The following is a 21,733-nucleotide window of genomic DNA, read 5'->3' as shown; positions in this document are numbered from 1 at the left end:
TAAGCCCCCACCGATCGCAACACCCGAGGCGGTACAGTATTACTCGCATCGCCTCGAGTAACACAGGAACGTAAATCTATACAAGGGAGAAAAATGAGGAAACAGTACGCACATAACGAAACTATAATAATACTATCACTTACTTAATACAAAATAAATTCTATGAAATGCACAACAAGTCTGAGGTGAGGAATTCATTAGAGTTAAGAAAAGATAAAAACACTGGAGATAAAAGAAACATTGGTCTCTCTCTCTCTCTCTCTCTCTCTCTCTCTCTGACACACACGCACACACCATTAGAAAAATCCTTGAACGCTACCGGTGACAGACTACCTTTGGCACATAGCTACAGTACGGTGCATGGAAAGAGTAGAGGTACGTACTAATACTTGGATCGGCAGGACGTCATGTACAACGCCACGCGGTTGCTGCCTCGCCTTCCCCCCGCGGCGCAAATGCAAGTTAGTATGTATTATCCCTTGTAGTACAACACTAGTAGTCACGTAGTAGTACACAGACAACATGGTTCCTCTGTACAAATGAGCAAAAAATTAATCTTTGTCCTTTTCTTTTTTTTTTTTCTCTCTCATTTGTGTGTATATGCATGTGATTTGTTATTGTTAAAACCTAACTTTAGTGTTCCCTATTTCCCTCCCCCCTCTCTCTCTCTCTCTCTCTGTACAAGAAAACCAGGAAAAACCCGCACTGGTTGAATTTGAACTTTCAATTCACAAACAGTCGTGTAGCGTACTAAAGCAAGAACAAGAACTTACGTCTACTTATCAATGGTAAGTCAGTGTAGGAAAAAAATATATGTGCTGGAAATCTTCTATGTATAAAAACTGCTTTCTGATTTCGAGTCGTAAGAGTAAACAGCCAGGAATGAAACGCAATTTGAACTGGTAGTGGTTGTAGTCTGGTAGTCAGCAAGCGTCAACACCTGATTATTACTATTATTATTATTATTATTATTATTATTCCCTCAGCCTAATATCCCTGAACATTTGTGCCAAACGAGGACCAGAGGCACAAATTTATCCTTAGAAATAAGAGAAACAAACTTAAGCAAATATTTACAAATTATCAAATGACATTAAAAAATTACTTGTGTCAAGCAGCAATATAAAATTAATTCACATTTTAAATCTATGAACCTGAATCTGAATAGCGCGGCGGCAGCCTCGCCCTGCCCCGAGGCTGCGAGACTCCCTCCGCGGCGATGCCTAGTGTGTGTGTGTGTGTGTGTGTGTGTGTGTGTGTGTGTGTGTGTGTGTGAATTAAGGGTTGATCCCTCACCGTGACGAGGGTGAGCGTTCGTCGGTACAAACACTTTCATGTAGAAAAATACAAAAGGAAATTTGTTACTTTTCGACGAAGGAAGCTGCCAAATTCAATTATTGTTATGACTGTTTGAGTGACGCCACTCTGTGCTCTCGGCGTGCATGGTGTGGTGAGTGGGAGCACCGGGTGTGTGCGTCGTGCCACGCCTGGGACGGGCACGCACCGCTCAGGGGGTGAAGGCCCTGGTGCATCTGCTTGTGGCGGCGGCACCCACACCAAGACGTGGAGCATCGAAGCGTCTCTTACTGTCCGCTGCCTGCAGGCCTGCACGCCTCCTACACGCCACGACACGTCCGCGTCTCAACATTATCTCACAAAATTCTCCAGCACAGGTTAGCTAACGATTGGCAAACCGATCAAAGCAAATGTGGAAATCCCTGACTTGGCTCAGGGTCATCAAACCAACGAAACAGACGTGATGTGTCAGCGCGGCACGGGGCAGCACTCCATCCCTCTCTCCCAGCGGCGCTGCGATGCTGCTGCGAGGTGTGTGAAGGTTTGGGAGAATTACCGTCTTTTTCAGGGGGACTTTTAAATTCTACGCATCGTTCGTATCTTACTTCGCGCGTGGAAATATTTCTGCATGGTGGAGGGTTTTGCGACATAGTCTCCGCATGTTAAACTGCCAGGAACACTTGAGAGTTCCTGAAAAGCGTGCCTCGTGAAAGTCTGGGCAGCATCCAGTGAAGACGTTCGTTAGTCACACTCTAGACAAACATTCTGCAACTCTCATGGACTGAGTGATAACTGACGGCTGCTGTTGGCTCGTCTCTCACCGCCGCTAAACTCAGATGGATCATCCCCCTACCGATTCCTCTCGCTCATGCTTCTCACCACACCGCAGCCTACTGACAACTTAAACGATATTTTCAAATCAAAGGAATTTCGTACTGTATTCACCATTCCTTCCGCGTCTTACGCGGCCGCTTCTCAGTAGTCACTGAACCAATCAGTGGCCGAGATCAAAGTGACTGAACCGAAGGGGAGGCTGCGGGTGGAGCCACGCTGCGGGAACTAGGGGCTGAGGAAGAGCGGGAGGAATGCCTGGTGCTAGCAGGTGTTTCGCTGCACTACTCACGCCATGACGCATCCAAGCAGTGTCTCGCGGCGCTGCCCCCCGCGCACCACTGTTAAACTGAGAAAACGTCAAGACGTGTATGTGCGTATGTGTGTGGAGATAACTAAAACTACAATACGTTCAGACGACGTGAAGACAATGAGTGCATCACTACAGCATGACCCGTGCTGCGGCCAGTCTGTCTTACTCTCTATATTCCTGAGCAGTAGCGCTGATGCTGAGCAGCACTTCCTGGAGAGCCTGAGCCCTGATGGAGATTACAAATAAACGCTAAGCTTGGTGGCGCCACCGCCGTGGTCCGCGTGGACGATGTGGGGAGGCCCACCACAATCGCCCGTTGCTGCTGTTGCTGCTGCTGTTGTTGTTGTTGTTTTCTGAGCCTCCGTCTCTATAAACAAACACATATTCGAATATCTAACTTATCATAATTAAACTCTGGACAATAAATTACAATATAAATAAATATAACAAAAATTAAGGTAACCTGAAGAAGAGCTGCTGTCATGAGTATATCCCGAGTCCACCTGGCCAGTCACTTGTGTCGGTGTCGCTCACGGTCACTTCTGTACCAAACTCCATTCACTCAAACTCTGACACTGAAAAAAATATACACCACTTACTCACTGCACACGTCAAGTTATTGTGGGCGAGGCCAATGTTCCGGGCCGCAGCCACCACAAGCACCGGCGGCCCATCACGGTTGGTACTGTTTGTCCTGCGAGGGCCACGCTTTTAGCAGATCCACGTCAAGCTCTATTTCTACTGTGGTGGGCTGGTGGTCTGCCGGAGCTGTCTGAGATATGATTTGAACAACTGGCGGCGCTGCGGGAGATGTGGCGACGTGGACGCCAGAACTGGAGGGAACAACGTCACGCGGCCGCCAGGATGTCGTCACAATGCCGCGCTCTTCTGCCACTTGAGGCGGCGACGTGGCCGTGGGAGTCTCGTTGTGAATTTGAGGAGGACACGAGTGGTCCTGGTCTTGGTACTGTTTTAGAGCCATCGTCCGAACACCTTGGGTTTGGAAAGGTCTGAAGATGAATGTTTGCTGCTCCTTGGGCTGAGGAGAGACGCAGACCGCGGTCTGTTCTGCCCGGACGGGACTGTACACCACGAAGTGCTCATGAGTCTGCGGGGATGCACAACTCAGGGCGCCGGGGTGGTCCTCGATATCCTGGGACGAACAGGCCACCACCAAGGGTCCGGGGGCTAAAGGCTACAGCTTCGCCAGCTCCGCCAGCGACTGAGCCTCCTGGGTAGGGTGGCGGGTGCGGAGGTGGGTCTTGACGTGCCCGGACTGGTTGAAGCGCTGGTGGCACAGGGGACACTCGTACGGCTTCGCACCCGTGTGGATCAGCTGGTGGCGCTGCAGGTTGAACCGAGACGTGAAGTGCTTGTGACAATGTTCACACTCCAGCAGTCTGCGAATGGTGCCACCGCCTTCCCCTCCACCACTCCCTCCAACCACCTCCCCACCACTTCCAATGGTATAGGCCGACATGTCGTGACAGCGCGCAGTGGCAGACACACACGACCCCTGCAAGTGACAACAAAAGAGAATCAGAGGCCGCGTTTACCACCAACAACTGGAGCAAATGAACAGTAATAAGTGCTTAAGTTTGGGCTAAAACAGTCAGTCATTGCATAAACATAACATCTAATTTTACTACAACTGGCTGCTGCTGCTGCTCACGGCCGGACGATGCTTGAGTTAGCGGCACTAATACCCTCAACATTACCATTAAGCCAAGTTAGTTAATAGTTACGCAGACAGAGGAGAGTTGGAGGTTCCGAGCAGTTAATGAAAAGAGCCAGCAAGGTCAAGAGCCTGTCAGAGGCGGTGGTCGCTGCGCGGCGCTGCGATCAGGACATGTCGGCCGTACACACCCTCGCGCCGCCTCGCCTCCACAACACGCCGCCGCGGCCCACGACTGCTATGCCGCGGCCCGCGGGGGACGCAATCATGACAGGGTGGTGATGATGACGGTGACAGTGATAATAGTGATGATGATAACAGTAACAGTAGCAATGGCAATGTACTAAAAGCAGATGAAGTGGTTCCAGTAGTAGTAGTAGTAGTAGTAGTAGTAGTAGTAGTAGTAGTAGTAAAATAATAATAATAATAATAATAATAATAATAATAATAATAATAATAATAATAATAATAAGCAATGTACGTAGACAAGCAGCCATAAATACTCTTATTACAAATCAATAACACACCGCGCTTAGCCTCTCTTATGTGCCACATCACACCATCCCTCCTAAGTTCTTAACCCTTCCCAGTTTTCCTTTTCGTCGCGTCCCAACCCTCCACCCATACGCATCACTCCCAGCCCCTCCCTGGGAGGGGACGCCGTGAAGGTAAGGACAGCAGGTCATAGCAGGGAAGGAGACGTGACTGTGTTGACGGTGTGACCTGCTATGACCTGCAGTAAGTCACTACACCACTTTGCTATACCACATGACACCACTACATCATCATTAACTTACCTGCCATCATTAACTTACCGTGCCCGCTACACACACACACGTTATGTATTTTCATATATTTATTTTATTTAAAAAATGAATTAAAAATTACCTGAGAGAGAGAGAGAGAGAGAGAGAGAGAGAGAGAGAGAGAGAGAGAGAGAGAGAGAGAGAGAGAGAGCGCAACCTCTTTCTACCAGTAAGAAAATTGCAACCTTTTCAGTGAATCTTGTATTGACATCTTGAAATACAACTATCATTAATGGGAAATCAGTGATAGCACGCACATAGATTATTCACAAAGTATAATACAACGAGAAAAGTTAAGCTGTAACCACGGGAGTTAGTATCAGGACCACCACAGCCATATTACCCCGCCACACTCACTGTACACAACTACACTATCACAACAGCAGTCACAACAGCTGCCTATCACAACAGCAGTCTTCACCACAAACAAACGCAGCCTTAGATAAGACGTTCTTTCTCGTCTTATATACTGTGGCTACTTTTCACTGATGATCGGTGAACCGAAATAAAACGAAATCAAGCAGCATGGTAGAAGATTTAATGCCACCTTCCCTGGGCACACCGTACTCCCCCACAAACGCAGCCGTAGATATCACGTTCTTTCTCGTCTTGTATAATGTGGCTAGTTTTCTGCTCATAATACAGTCTGTGAACAGAAGTGCAATGGAATCAAGCTGCCTAGTAAGGACGTAAAGATTTAATGGTCTGAAATCCCTCGTCAACCAAGCCAGGCGTTACCCACACTGTTCCCTCTACCACCACCACTACCACTGCTACCACACTCCCAGGATCAATCTATTCCCAATCCGGCTACTATGCTCCACCGAGGAACCTTGCACTCCGCACCAGTCCTTCACCTTTAGGCTGCAATAACTGCCAGCCGGTGTGCGGGTTTGGCTGGCCCGCTGCCCTGCGTGTAGCACAGAGGAGGCTCGCACTCTAATAAAACACTTTCACGCTTTGCTGCCATTAAGATGAGCTCCAAAGACCACAGAGGTGAAAAGTGTGTGTGTGTGTGTGTGTGTGTGTGTGTGTGTGTGTAAAAGAGGCACTGACCTGACGCTACAAAAAACATGATACAAAAAAGGACCCATTGAGATGCCTGTCCCTAAAGGCAAGGACCAAAAAGATTATCCAAAAAATTGGAGAAGTGTCTTGAAACCTTCCTCTTGAAAGAATTCACTTCGTGGGCAGGAAGGGAAACAGAGGCAGATAGGAACTTCCAGTTTACCAATCAGAGGGATAGTACAAGTTAACCATTGCATTACGAAGATAATTAGTGGTGAGATCCTGATCTTTTTTCTTTTTTTCTTAGATGATGCGGGATTCCTATTAAGCTATCGTTGCAATGATGAAAACACTCTTGAAAACCTTGATAACATCCACTTGTAATTGCTGAAGAGTGACAGAGGAAATTAAGAAACTAAGAATATGAAGTAGAGCATTGCAACCTGGCAGCGTGGCGCGGTGGCGTGGCTGGGAGTAGGAGCCGCATTCCCAAACATATCGGCGTCTTATCTCATACCTTCATCGTGTTGAAACGTTTATAACTGGAACTTTTCAGTAGGTTCTAGTACTTCTACTACTGGTGTATCACTGCCACAGAACTCGCTAATATCAAGTTGCTGCACGAGAAAATCATATCTTTTACGTAACACACACACACACTCTCTCTCTCTCTCTCTCTCTCTCTCTCTCTCTCTCTCCTTTTCCGCATATTTTTTTTCCTTCCCCTTTTCACACCTATGATATTTTTTTTTCCTAAGCATTTCTTTCTCTCTCCGTCACATCTAATATTTTCCTTTTTCTCATACATTCTGCCTCAATCCCTCACACCTTCAGTATTTTTCCTTTCTTTCTCATTCATAAATTTGTCCTCTCCGCTTCTCTCCATCTACTTTTTTTTTTTCGTTCTTTTTATTATTGTAGGCAAGTGCCCCTTAAAAAAAAAAAAAAAACTCTACCTTCCTCCACATCCTCAACATCTTTTTGAAACATGCTTTGTAATAATGGTACACTTCATGATAAATTCAATGAAACAGATTGGGAGTTTTTGAAGATATGTATTGTAGTATGGAAATGACAATAAGCTGAATTATGATTATGATTTTGTGCTGAGGTATGATGATCTGTTAAAGTATGTACGTATATGGACACACTCTCTCTCTCTCTCTCTCTCTCTCTCTCTCTCTCTCTCTCTCTCTCTCTCTCTCTCTCTCTCTCTCTCTCTCTCTCTCTCTCTCTCTCTCTCTCACTCAAAATACCACATAAATCTGAAGAACATTAGGTCACACTATAACTTCTCACTTCCCAACCACCACCCCACTGAGAGGCAAGTAAAGAGCGACATTTGTAAAATGGAATGTGTTATAGCACCAAGCAGATCAAGAATATAAGATCAAATAATTTCTCAGTCACCCACCACTGCACTAGTAATGATCAAGTAATGAGTGACACTGGTAGAACAACACCCCACCTGCAGGGTATAGTGCCAGCAAGACCATCATCTATGTCAAAAGGGTCTAAGCAAGTGTGATACAAAATACAGAGTGAAACAATGTATTTTGGTCCACATATCACACTGGCCACACTACAACCACTTGTTCATTTCACTACCACTTCAGTTCAATAACACCACCACCCACTCATGCACACGTTATTCACACTCAGCCTCGTCAGCTCCTGATGTGGGAAAGGGACTCTCTCGTGGACTACTTATACATCACACCACTCACACTGAACCATTAGTTCACTTCACAACCACTTAAAGACAATAACAACACCTTCTCTATGTAAGCATAGTATATTTCCACAATTAAAAGAATAATAATCTAGTACAGTGGATATATAGAAAAATAATGACTACTAGTTAAGTCTCTATGAATAATTAAATCATTGCACAAACAAAGTCTCACTGAACTTTGATGATACTACAAACGTATCACTAAGCAGTATACATTGCTAGTATGGCATTTAATAATGGTGTCAATAACAACACACATTTGCATTATTACGAGAATCACTTCTGACAGACTGAAATTTGTATTCTTGAACGCCTTGTTCTCTTATAACGACAATTTTCAGAGATCACTGGGATGGTTAGTCATGTTATCATGGGGGATGCAGAATCCCTGTTAAACAGTCACTAGAATCATGAAAACCCTAAGTAACTTCCTCTACAGCCTGTTGAAAGTAGCTTGGATAAGATGCCAAAATGTTGAAGAATACAGGTCTCAATGTGGTACAGTGTGGTGAAGTCTGTTAGGAATGGTGAGAAGTGCTTATGGTGTGAGAGTGTGAGGTGGATGTGTTGCCTGAAGAGAGCTGAAGAGAGAGCGCATGTGCCTGGGAGGAGGTAGTAGAGGACTGTGCCTGCAGTGTGAGTGTTGGAAGAGAGAGGGAGGAGGAACGCTGGGGTAATGAGTGCCCGGGCTGTGTTTGCAAGTATGATGTGTGTGACTGGGAAAGGTTGGAGTGTCCCTCTGAGCTTCCCCCTGTTGCTGCCTCAGGCCAGAGCTCTCCACCACCAAAAGGCACAGAAATGGCAGAGGCCTGGTCTTCAGTGCACTCCGCAAGTTTCAGAGCACAAGATCTTTCGTGTTTGTAATAATTGCTACAGTGATTGAACATTCTCCCACAGACTCTACATGCATAGGGTTTCTCCCCCGTGTGTATTCTCAAGTGGTTGCGGAGGATGGACTTGAAGGGGAAGACTTTGGTGCAGAAGGGGCAGGGATGGGGCCGGCCTATTCTGCGCAACGCTGCAATGCCCTGCAAGAACGGGAGGGACTTGGTCACTTACAGCAACCCCAAGATAAATGTTTTATTCATTGTCCCTCTTTAGGGCTTACAGTACTTCAACTATTGCATGTCAACACCCTTCTTTATGGTACACTATGCAGCCTTCATCTGATAATAGAGTGCATGCCCTGAGCTCAACTGTGTGTTAAATAAATATCTTGGGCACTTCAGTGTGAATGCCAGTCTTCTCCTTTATTTAAAAAGTACACCTAAAATGCCTCCTAAGATAACGCCTTGTGATGCGTCCAAGGCTTTGGCATTTATCAGTTGCACTACAAACTGAGCCATAACTTCCAATGTTGCAAGGACAAATATATTTCCTTTGCTGGATGGCTGAGGACACTGTGGACATCCAAGCTATCACCTCTCCAGGCACTTGAGGCTCAGCAACACAGAACCAGTGTGGAGAGGACTGTATCCAAGTGTAATGTTAGCAAGGAATACCAAGCCAGTCATATGCTGAATCCAAATGTAGTGAAGGGAAGAGGATACCCAGCCAGTCACATGCTGGATCCAAGTGTAGTGAGGGGAAGAGGATACCCAGCCATATATCACTCATTATTAATGATGAAACCTATAAGTGAAAGATCTATGTGATATCAGCATGAACAAAGCATTAATGAGAATATAACACAATTAAATAAAACAATACCAAGCAAATTCCTCTTCAGTAAGCATAGGATGAACTGAGATGGACAAGTTAATCAGAAGAGGCACAGCAAGGGAGACTACTACACTCATGGACTGCATTACACAAGTTTTTGAGGAATTCAATCAGGGCTTGTCAACTGATGGATCAAGGTAACATTTCATAAGCATCCCAGCTTCTCTCTCTCTCTCTCTCTCTCTCTCTCTCTCTCTCTCTCTCTCTCTCTCTCTCTCTCTCTCTCTCTCTCTCTCTCTCTCTCTCTCTCTCCAGTCTCTTATCTCCTTATCTCTTTACATGGTAAATTCCTAATAAACAATAAAGAAAGAAGGGAAGAAAACTAGGGGGATGATATTTGCAATTAAGATCTCATTCAGAATCAGACACAGATCTCTCCCTCTGATCCACAATAAACCTTAGGCAACCACCACACCTCTTTGTGTTAAGGATTCTGAAAATCTACTGAAAATAAATAAAGAAGAAGAAGAAGAAGAAGAAGAAGAAGAAGAAGAAGAAGAAGAAGAAGAAGAAAAGAATGGTCTGATTACACAATCTGCAGTCAGGTTGGAAAAATAGTCACTGCCTCTGCATGGCATAAAATGCTACTAAAAGTCAAAGAGTGAAGGGACTGGGAAATCCTCCTTTATTTCTATTCCCAGTATGAGAAAATACATATCTTGCCTGGGCTGCACCATTTCAAGGGCACATCATTTTGACATAATGATAAATATTGTGAACCAGCCCAAGACTAGAATTGAACCAAACAACTTTGTTCTTACTGCTAGGGGTCAGTCAGGCTGTCATTACTCAGTTGTTAGCACTGAGTCATCACAGAGCTTTAAAAGAAGATCAGATAAATTCACAGATGAGGATGACAGGCAGAAATAATTAGGTATGCATTACATAAGGACTGCTATGGGTAGGACTGATGGCTTCTTGATGCTTCCCTTATTTTCTTATGTTCTTATGTTTTTAATATTTTTAATGTTTCCTCTTGTAGTGCATTCCCTGGAGCATCATGGAAACAATGAGGCATTGGTAGGTAGGTGGGACAATTAGCTGTGAGAGGTTTTGACCAAGGACTGAACCCCAACAGGCCACTCCAGGTCTGGTGATTTCAACATGTGGTGCTTCTTGTGATGACTCACCACATCTTGTTATTCTCCTTGGTGGTCTCTTCTTGTCTCCTATTTATCTGGTTGTGATAGCTTATTGTAATCCTGATACCTGCTCTCTATATTTTTCTTCCCTCATTTATTTCTTCTATTTTCTTGGTTCCTCTTTCATTTCTTGATTCTTCCATGCTTGCCCTTATGTTTATATCTTTCATCCTTCCTTCATTCTTTCTCCTTTCTAACTTCCTCCTTCATTTCTTCCTTCCATTCTTGTCTCATATTCTACCTTCTTTCATGCTTCATCTCTGCCTGACACTTCTTGGGTTACAAGAAATATGTTACCTGTAAAACCACAGGTGATCACCAAGACCCAAGTGAATTTTGGTGTCTTTGTCCTGTCACTAATCTGTCATGATGATTCCTGCTTCACTGTATGCCACACTGCACCTTGGCTTAAACATTCACAACATGCATCTGCAATGGAAAGTAAAGCCTTGGTCTCTCAGGTCCAGAAATATAACAGGTTTCAAGTCTGACACTAATGAATGGTGTCCTCAGAATGACATCATCAACCGCCCCCACTTCTCATATTGACAATCATGAATTACTCTCAAGATGATGTCAATTCTTGAAGTAATCTTGCTGACTTTCAATGGTTTATATTTCCCTGTAAGAACCTGAAGTAATCTTGCTGGCTTTCATTGGTTTATATTTCCCTGTAAGAACTTAGTGATTTACCTCCCTTATTTTTCCCTCTTCTCTCTCTCCCTTGCCCGCCTCTTAGCCTACCTCTTCTTCTCTCTCCTTTGTACACACACACACACACACAGCGTAGTGTAGTGGTAAGCACACTCAAGGCTCACAACCAAGAAGGCCTGGGTTCGAGTCCCGAGAACAGTGAGGCAAATGGGCATGCCTCTTGATGTGTAGCCCTGGTTCATCTAGCAGGAAGTAGGTATGGGATGTAACCCGAGGGGTTGTGGCCTTGCTGTCCCGGTGTGTGGTGTGTGAGTGGTCTCAGTCCTACCCAAAGATCAGCCACAATGAGCTCTGAGCTCTTTCTGTAAAGTAACAGCTGGCTGGGTGACCAGCAGACGACCGTGGATGAATGACACACACACACACACACACACACTTGGAAGAAAGATACTATCACATTCTATAGGCACTTTAATAAATAGAAATCAACCAGTATATGAACCAAGAAATCTACCAAAACAGGAACCAATAATACAGGTGTCAGCACACAGCGTTGGAAATTAAGGACTGAATAAGTGTCTGTCTCTCTGTCTGCATGCCTCACTCAATACCCTGGACACAGACTGAAGAAAACCCACACTTGTAAAGAAGACAAAAAGGCAGTGGAAGGAAACGAAAAAGGCAGATCTCATGATAAATAATGACAGAGATGTAAGAGTAACAACATGCAACAAAATATACTAGTAAATATAATAGTAGTAGTAATAATAATAATAATAATAATAATAATAATAATAATAATAATAATAATAATAATAATAATAATAATAATAATAATAATAATAAAATGAAAGTCAATATAATAATAATAACATGAAATAACATGTTTGCAACGTATATAGGTAATAATTCTGGTTACTTTCAACATTAGGATAAATATGACTATAAACAGTGATATACTCTATTATATATCTCCATGTGTGTGTGTGTGTGTGTGTGTGTGTGTTCAGTTAACAGTATTACACAGGACCAGAGTTAGGTGTGGTCCTGTCTCCATACCTGTGTGTGTGTGTGTGTGTGTGTGTGTGTGTGTGTGTGTGTGTGTGTGTGTGTGTGTGTGTGTGTGTGTGTGTGTGTGTGTGTGTGTGTGTGTGTGTCCATAAATTTAGCAATAAAACCTTTCATAATGCCCAATATTACATAGTTATCTATACAATATAATTTAACAGCTTCAACAAATAATCATTTATATAAATATAAATATAATTATATAGTTTCATTTTCTATCAACAATATAGAAAATACAGCAGATTCAATTAAAGGATGGTGGCTATTCAAGTAATGGTGGGTAGATAAGATATATCTAATACCTGTGTATCAACAAACACTCCTACATTTGTATATTCATCTGGAGTAAAGCAGAGCTACGTCTGTGACTGTAACAAACACCACCCGCTGGAGATCACTTGTCCAGGAAGTGTCTCCGGAAGTGCCTCTGGTAGTTGGACTGTTCATTAAAATTCCTATGGCATATATTACAAGTGTAAGGCTTTTCCCCTGTGTGGGTGCGAGTGTGGCGGTCAAGGCCCCAGCGTGTGGGGAAAGACTTGTTGCAGTATATACACTCATACTTCCACTTGCGGCGGCCACTCTCCCCTCCCCCATCACTGGCTCCCGTGTCCCTGCTACCACGCACGACGGTATCTACTTCAACAGTACTACTTGTGCCGCTGGCAGGTCCCCCAAGGGCACCTCTGCGTATGTTCTCGCCCCCCCCACTGCCAGACGACCGCCTGCCCACGCTCTGAAAAGACACCAGAACTTGGGTCAGTGCAGCCGTCCAGTATGAGAGGGGCCACCTTGCTTCCCTTCCCCCCTTGGCAAAGTCATCTCCCACAATAATGTTGGCAACAGCAGCACAGTTCACCAAATCCATAGCCAAGGTCACAAGCCCATAACCTGCTGCACTCACTCGCACTATGTTGTGTATTTTCCTTCAGTCTTCAGTCCTCTGACCTGCCTGCAATCCCCTTACAAAGCTTGGCAAGTGACAACTCTTGGCAGATCAGAGGACTTACAACTGAGGGGCAGTACTAAACAAAGTAAGGCTGAGTATGGTATGTTACTTGATCACTCTCCAAAACTATACAGTTGCCAAAAGAAATGATGTCATATCCTATATATAAAAAAAGTATCTGTTTACAACCCTCACCTACCACATTTCCACTTCTTCATGGTCCTTGCAAATCTCTTAACAGTTCATTATCTCATACATTTACTTCTATTCAATTAACATATATGAAATTCAATGTACTGTGGCATCACTACTTGTGGGCAACTTTACCAGAATGTACCACACTCAGCTGTAGTAGTTTTGACAGATACACACTCTGATTAGCCCCTGGTAAATAGGTGTTCATGATGCTGCAACTGCTAACACAAGTCATCACATATGGCAGAATGATCCATACTCTTCCCTTGGTATGTGAGCTTAGGAATCCTTACACACACACACACACACACACACACATCCAAGGAGAGGACGATGAGGTGGTAGTGGTAACAGTGATGGTGGTGGTGGTTACGATAAGAGCTCATAGCAACCAATCTTTGGGTAGGACTGAGACCATTCACATGCCACACACCAGGTCAGTGAGGTCACGATCCCTTGGCTTCTATCATGTACCTACTTGTTGCTGGGTGAACAATGACTTAACATTAAGAGTTCTGGGTGCCTCACTGCACCCAGGACTCAAACTCAGCCTTCTTGGTTGTGAGCTGAGCATGCTGACCACTGCACTACAGTGGGTGTGTGTGTGTCCTAAAATCCAAAAGAATCTCAAACCTAGAATGTTTCCAGTACCAAGCATTCTGAATGAGGAAATCTCAGCCTGTAACACAAGGACTCTATTCTTGCTTCTGTTCTTCCTTCGTCCTACGATCTGAACGTTTTAAATGAGGAGTACCAAGACATCTCACAAATTAAACTAGCCAAATGCCTTTAGTTTTTGTCCTAGGAGTGGCATTATGAATAAGCTTAATTTTTTTTTTTTTTCGCTATTCTGTACCCTTGGCCAGACTCCTCAAAAAAGAATACAACAAAATCCTTACATTTTTTTTTCATTATCATTTACAACTTTCCATAGACTCTTAAATAGTTTGATACTCTAAAAAGACTAGATTTCTCTCTCTCTCTCTCTCTCTCTCTCTCTCTCTCTCTCTCTCTCTCTCTCTCTGTCTTTTCCATGTTCCATAGATTAAGAAAATAATAACCATAGGAGTAAATGGGTTTTGAAAGCAAGTATATTTCCAGTATCAATGAATATTTACTTTTTTCCCTCCTGGTGGTCTCAAGGAGATAAATAGAAAGGGGCAAGGAATTACTAGATTTCCAGCTTCACTTAAGCTTGTTTTCCCTCCTGGTACTCTCAAGAAGGTACAGAGAAGTCAATGAGTTACTTCCAGTATGAATGAAAGTGCAGTCTTTCCCTCTTCATGGTCTCAAAAGAGGAAAGAGGAAGGATGCAAGATTTCAATTGTATGTTGTGTTCAAAAATGTTTCCTCCCTCCTTCCCTCCCTTGTCCCTTCCATCCTCCCTCCCTCCCTCCCTCCCTCCTTCAGGCACTTTGCAGTTCCCTTCCTCACCACAGACAACACACAAGTCCCACACAGTCTCAGCACAGTACTTCCATGCATCCACACCATAGCATATATCCACTAAACTTGTGATACAGGTATTAAAACTACTTGGGAATGAAACATAAACTAGAATGACATGAATTGTTCACGCTGTTAATACGTCATGGGACACCAAATCCTTTTATTCCCCAAATGACTGGAAATCTTAATGGTGTTTTCTGTATATTATAAAACAAAAGCAAAAATAGCACTATTACACTGGCTAAAGAGAATGACTGTTGATCTATTTCTTCCATGAATACAATGGAAAGTTAGGTTGAGACTTAATTCAAGAGTCCATGCCACAATAAAATGAAAATAATGATAAAATATGAATTATATGGTACAGTCATGGACAATATTAGAGTAACATACCACACTCTTTTTAGTGTTTTGCATTCTTCCCCAGTCATAAGTTGTCTGCCTACTTGGAATGTATCACTTGCCAGGCACTGCAAGGAGACAGCAGATCAGAGGAATTATGATTGACAGGAGATGCAGAACACAGTACAAGGGAGTGAAACAGGTTGCTAATCTTCTGAACATGACTGTACAAGTTTAAGGAGTTCATGCAATAACCAAAAACCAAATGCGATGAAAAGTGAGCTTCATTAAGATGGACATGGGGACAATCTTTTCTTTGTGAGTTCATTATTACTTTGATGTCCCCACCTCAGCAGTGTCTGGGTTTGGGGGTCACCTTCTTTCCTCCCCTCAGGTGGCTAAGAATGGTGTGCAAGAATCCTTGAAAATAATATGTATTTATGCATAAATTAAAACAACCATGCACATACATTGTTTCTCAATACTAGGCCATTACTTCTATGATGATAACATTTTTTTTTCTATGAGTGTATTTAGTATTAGCTTAGCAAGTAAACATGGGCAGTAGCTGTGACCATATGTCATGCTGACTGTACCACTGCTGGTTGTAATTTGAAGCACTTTATTCTCGCATCAGAATTATTTCAAAAAGTTTTACCTGGATTCTCATTGGTGTTCTTCCCAACTAATAATGCAGAATCATCAGTGAAGTCAGGAAAACAACTGTGAGAACCCCTCAATACTTCCATCAGAGCCTGCTAAAGATGTCCTGGTGTTTGAGGTCATTTTCAAAAACCATAGAGATGACTCATCAGGTTCAAATGGGTAATGAAGCAGAACCTTGTTAAACTATATCTTCAACCATGAAAACACACTTGAGAACCCTAGTGACATTCACTAGAACATATAGAAAGTGACTGTTTTTTTTAATATGAGAGAGGCTCTGGCCAAGGGCAAAAAAAAAAAAAAAAAAAAAAAATGCCAGTTGCTTAAGGGAAGATGCCAAAAAGATTACCTAAGTGGAGGAAAACCATATTCTCTAATGCCCAAATGTCTGAGAATAAGGCCATGGCTTGTATGGAGAGGCATTGCATGGACTAGAGTAATACAACTCATGCAAAAGGAATCAACACTCACTCTTGAGGAGTCGTGGAGTTGTGAGGACTCAGCTATGTCGGAGTGGAGGGGGAGAGGCATGGTCATGGGGTCCCCTGCCGAGGCCACCACTCCCCCACTACTGCTCCCCCCTCCATCCTCATAGCTCTGATTGCTGCCTTCCCAGTTCTCTGTAGACACGCCAGCCGTCGCTGGTTCTAATTTTATAGTCTGGAAATAGAGGATTTACTAAATAAAATATGAGGTTTAAACATGCAGGGGGATTCTCATTTTCTTACTCCCTTTCATCTCACATACAAAACACATACATTACACTTCCTTTGTTACTCTCTCTATCAGAGCTAGACATCACTTATTATACATAGAAATTTGTACAGTAAAATTAAATCATCCCTACATGTGGCAATCCCTACATGACACTTATGCACCTTCATCTGACTTTTCTATCTGGCAGTCTTTTAGGAACTGGCACTTAAGTGGGTCTTTTCCTTTTTCCTCATAATTTGTTGCACTTGGCCAGTGACCTTCTTACATAAGAAATAAAAAAATAAATCAAATAAACATACCTACCTATCTCCACATACATAAATCTATTTGATCTTTCACCACCATATTTACCACCCAGGCAGCCTCTCACCAAGCAGACCAAAACAGCAAACTCACCAATGAAAAGTTAGTGTGTGGTTGGGCATGCATTAAACACACCTACTTATTACCATCAATCATCATCATTCATAAATTTATCTAATCATCTTTTACCACCTCACCACCCAGTCAGCCTCTCACCAAGCAACACTCAGCAACACAGTGGACTCACCATCGACGAGTCGGTGTGTGGCTGAGCCTGCACCCCCGATGGCCCCGGCACAGTCCCCTCGTCACTGCTGTGGTATTGCTCTGTTTGTGGGTACACCTCCCGTGGCAGCTGCTCTACCCGACTCGACGAGCTGACTTGGGCCGTCCCCGCATAGATAGCCGTCCCTGAGACCGAGTAGAGGACGCCGTCGGATGTGGCAATGGGACAGTGGTGACTAGCATACGGCTGTGGTGCATGAGAGGTGATCTCCGGCTGGTGCGGTGGTGGCTCATGTGACGGCACTAACACCACCTGCGGCGCTGGGTGTTCTCGCAGGCTTAGGTTCTCACCCCGCAAGCTCAGGTTCTCCCCCCGGAGGCTCAAGTTCTCACCATTCCCCGCCTCCACTGTCACAACCTCCTCCTGGTTTTCTCTAACACCAACATAACTACTTTGAACATTAAATTGCTCAGTTTTTTTCCGTTTGGCGACGGGACTAGATGGGGGGTATTTTGACACTTGGAGGTGCTGGTTCAGCCCCACACCCACCGCAATGGCCGTCGGTGGGGTGGACTGAGGAGGTAAGGTAGGATTCTGGGACCGGTTAGGAGAGCCTATTCTCTTGACCACCTTCTCCGCCGGTCTGTCCGGTTCAGCCAGACCTTTGATCTTGAGGTTCTCTGCTGTGCTTATTAACGAAGCCAGCTCGGATTGAGACACACTCACCTGGAACATGTAACATAAATGAGTGTAACATACTTTCTCCAGCAGTAATATACATTGATCAATACAAATTTTATTTTTCATGTATTGCTACTATCAACAGATACATACATAGCAATTCTCCCTATATATGAGAGGAGATTCTTTTCTTTCTACAAATAAGGCTTCCCTACACATGGGAGGTGATATTCAAACAGAACAACAGTTGTAATGGATCTCTCTTTCACATTACATAAGATTCCTTCATCAGTTCCTTCATTTCATCATTCACTTCATTCATAATCTTCCACCACCTATGACACTCTGGCCTCATGCTTCTTTCATGTTGCTAATGATTGCTTACACAAATGCCTTTCCATAATGTCTTTTCATCTGTTATTTCCCACCAGTTCTCAGTCTTTTCCAGTCTTAAAGCAAGTCTAACACAACTTTTTACCAGATGATATACACTCCCTATCAGCTAAAAAAAAGAAAAAAAAAAAAAAACTGGGATCACATAAAAGTCAGTCATTCCAGATTTTTCTCCAAAAGGTAAAGTTGGATTAGATTAAATTAGACTAGGAATGGATGGATTAGGTTTGGTTATACTACAGTGAATTAGTTTAGGTTACATTAGATTAGGTTTGGTTAGACTAGGTTACATTAGATCAGGAGAAGATATATTAGGTTTGTTTAGACTAGATGACATTAGATTAGGAAATGACATATTAGGTTTGGTTAGTCTAGGTTACATCAGATTAGAGGATACTTTAGGTTTCATTATATTAAGTAGTAACAAAACTTGAATTAATCTGAGCTATCTGAAACTTCTGAAATAACTGGAGTGGCTGACATGCATAACAAATAGTAAACTAAACTTTCCTATACAAGCCACAATCTGACACAAGCAGCAATGTCCGTACAAGCAGTCTTACCTCTCCTTTATATATAAACTCTATAAGAGCTTCCAACTCCTGGCCCTTGACATCCTTCAGGAAGACAATTGGGTGCTTGCATGGATTAGTCTGAAAAAGTGTCTGGCCAAGGAAACAGGTGAGTTAGTAAGAGAGAAATCATAGAAGTCAAGGTACAGCAGTGTTTCATCTTGCTCAACAGACTTGTTTTCTTAAATGCTCTCAATTCTCATTAGGAATATTTCACAATTTATTTCCAGATCACATGATATTTAATTAGGGATGTTCCTTTCCACTGTGTTTTCAAAATACAATATTTGTATTCTTTATTACATATACTACAATACACACCTTTTTTTCTTTTAAATAGGGAGTTTTTTCCCTTTTTTTTGCATAATATGTCACTGCCTTAATTGCATGGAAATGTATTTTCCTGTAGATTCAATATATATATATATATATATATATATATATATATATATATATATATATATATATATATATATATATATATATATATATATATATATATATATATATATATATATATATATATATATATATATATATATATATATATATATTCTCCAGTTTCTTTTCTATACTGCATAAAAGGACCATCACTTATCATCACCAGCAAAGACTTCCACTCACCTGGAAATAAGGTGAACATGCCGAGAGGACGACCTTGTGTGCTGAGAAAGACTTTCCATCACAAGCCAGAGTAACGTCAACAAAAGCATCCTATGGAGACCAAGATGTCAGACATTTCTGGCAGACTAGATGAAGAAATTTTATCAATTATCAAAGAAATTTCTAATTATAAACCTGCTTCTTGAAGAATTAATTTTTGTCATTTTACAATTTGGTGGAAAAGTTGCCTACAAAGGATGAGAATACCTATAATGCTCAGTAGGAAGCTTTACTTGCATTAGTAAACTGATCAGTATGTGTAAGCAACGCAACACGTAAAACTAACTTACTTGTGTGCGCAAGTAACTGAATACTTCAACAAAATTATTTTGGTGGTTGTTCCACTTAAGAAGAAACTGGTCCTGGTTCATCCTGCCCTGAAAAATAAACATAAGAGGGTCATACACTATAGCTATAGTCTGTTTAGAGAAAGAGTCTCAGTGAGACCTCTGTGTTTGCTTGGCAGCCTAGCTGCCCAATGGCCCACTGAGTTTGAAAGAAACTCAACCTCCTTTGAGAAATACTTAATTTCTTCACTTAGTTCAACAATTACACAAAAAACTGTGCAAGCAAACTTAACAAAAATTTGGAAAAATATTACAGTAAAAGTTATAAAAAGTTATAAACTGATCAAAATCTTAGAACTCTTATCTCAAAATGATCTTCATTACATATTCAAACTATCTCCTCCCAAAGTTACTAACCAATTTTAATTACATTTGTTTTTCTGGAAAGAGAAACTTATAATGCAAAGAACTGTAGTTGAGAAAAAGCAATATTTCTGAATAAAGGAAAAATCTATATTTATGAGTATCTTGTATGATGCCTTCCATCTTCCAGTATCACACAGGAAGCAGAGTACAAAGGAGGTGGGTGCTTCCCTCTCAAGAGATGTAACATTGTGGCAATGAGAAAGAGACTGAAGACATTCAGAGGAGAGGAGCTGGCAAGACGAAATACTTTTGATTCCACCCTGTCTAGAAGTGCAGTATGAGTGGAATCCCTCTATACATGTGAAGCATACTCCATACATGGGCAGATAAGGCCCCTGTACAGAGTAAGCAGCTGGGGATGGGGATGAGAAGAACTGGCAGAGACAACTCAGAACAGCTAACTTCATAGAAACTGTTTTAGCTAGAGATGAGATGTGAAGTTTCCTGTTTAGATTATAAATAAAGGACTGGCCAAGGATGTTCAGCATGGAAGAGGGGGACAGCTGAGTGTTAATGATGATGAGATAGTTCTCTTGAATGTTGTGCCAACTTAATAGATAGAAGAATTGAATTTTTGAGGCATTGAACAATACTAAGTTTGCTCTACCCAAATCTGAAATTTCAGAGAGATCAGAAGTCAGGCATTCTGTCCAGGATGGTATCATCAGCATTGGAGCGGATATGACAAGAAATTTGGTTTAGAAAGATCATTGGTGAATAACAGGAAGAGAGTGGGTGACAGAATAGAACCCTGAGGAACACCATTGTTCATAGATTTAGAAGAATACTGACTGTCTACCATGGCAGCAATAGAAGGATCAGAAAAGAAATTTGAGATGAAGTTAGAGAGAGAAGGATAGAAACCATAGGAGGGTAATTTGGAAATCAAGCCTTTGTACCAGACTCTATCAAAAGCTTTTGATATATCTAAGCCAAAAGCAAAAGTTTCACCAAAATCCCCAAAAGAGGATAACCAAGACTCAGTATGGAAAGCCAGATTACCAGTAGAGCAGCCTCGACAGAACACATACTGGTAATCAGACAGAAGACTGTGAAGTGGTAGATGTTTAAGAATCTTCCTGTTGAGGATAGGTTAAAAACTTTAGAGAGACAGGATATTAAAGCAATAGGATGGTAGTTTGAGAGATCAGAGAGGTCATCCTTTTTAGAAACAGGTTGAGTGTAGGTAAACTTCCAGCAAGAAGGAAAGACAGATATTGATAGACAGAGTTGGAAGAGTTTGACAAGGCAAGGTGCAAGCACAGAGGCACAGTTTTGGAGAAAAATAAGAGGGACCGCATCAGGTCCATAAACCTTCCAAGGGTTAAGGCCAGCGAGGGCAAGGAAAACATCACTACAAAGGAACTTAATGGGTAGCATGAAATAGTCAGAAGGTGGGAGGAGGAACAAACCTTGAATCATTCAAGGTTGAGTTTTTAGCAAGGGTTTGAGCAAAGAGTTCAGCTTTAGAGATAGATGAGATGGCAGTGGTGCAATCAGGTTGAAATACAGGAGGGAAAAATGAAGAAGCAAAGTTATTAAAGATATTTCTGGTGAGGTGCCAAAAGTCATGAGGGGAGTTAGATCAAGAAAGACTTTGACATTTTTTATTGA

General features: G+C 42.4%; 1 protein-coding gene across 10 annotated transcripts in view; it reads right to left on the bottom strand.

Annotated features, from left to right (window-relative positions):
* The window catches only part of LOC135096030 (protein abrupt-like), a 30,536-nt gene that overhangs the window by 6,715 nt on the left and 2,088 nt on the right, over positions 1 to 21,733 (bottom strand). For 2 of the 10 annotated variants that reach the window (XM_063997240.1, XM_063997231.1), the window contains exons 3-7: positions 19,697 to 19,783; positions 19,368 to 19,457; positions 18,735 to 18,836; positions 17,119 to 17,823; positions 16,323 to 16,511 (exon numbers count right to left, since the gene is read on the bottom strand). In XM_063997240.1, the coding sequence (XP_063853310.1) occupies positions 16,323 to 16,511; positions 17,119 to 17,823; positions 18,735 to 18,836; positions 19,368 to 19,457; positions 19,697 to 19,783 (1,173 nt within the window). Of the gene's footprint in view, positions 1 to 531; positions 3,957 to 7,710; positions 8,693 to 11,640; positions 12,987 to 15,236; positions 15,314 to 16,322; positions 16,512 to 17,118; positions 17,824 to 18,734; positions 18,837 to 19,367; positions 19,458 to 19,696; positions 19,784 to 21,733 lie in introns of those variants that run through there. The other 8 variants (XR_010264567.1, XR_010264569.1, XM_063997281.1 and 5 more) reach the window with 8 other exon arrangements.

Source organism: Scylla paramamosain, chromosome 3, assembly GCF_035594125.1.
Source record: "Scylla paramamosain isolate STU-SP2022 chromosome 3, ASM3559412v1, whole genome shotgun sequence".
In the NCBI taxonomy this organism is placed as follows: domain Eukaryota; kingdom Metazoa; phylum Arthropoda; class Malacostraca; order Decapoda; family Portunidae; genus Scylla; species Scylla paramamosain.
This window is presented reverse-complemented; position numbering and strand designations above follow the sequence as displayed.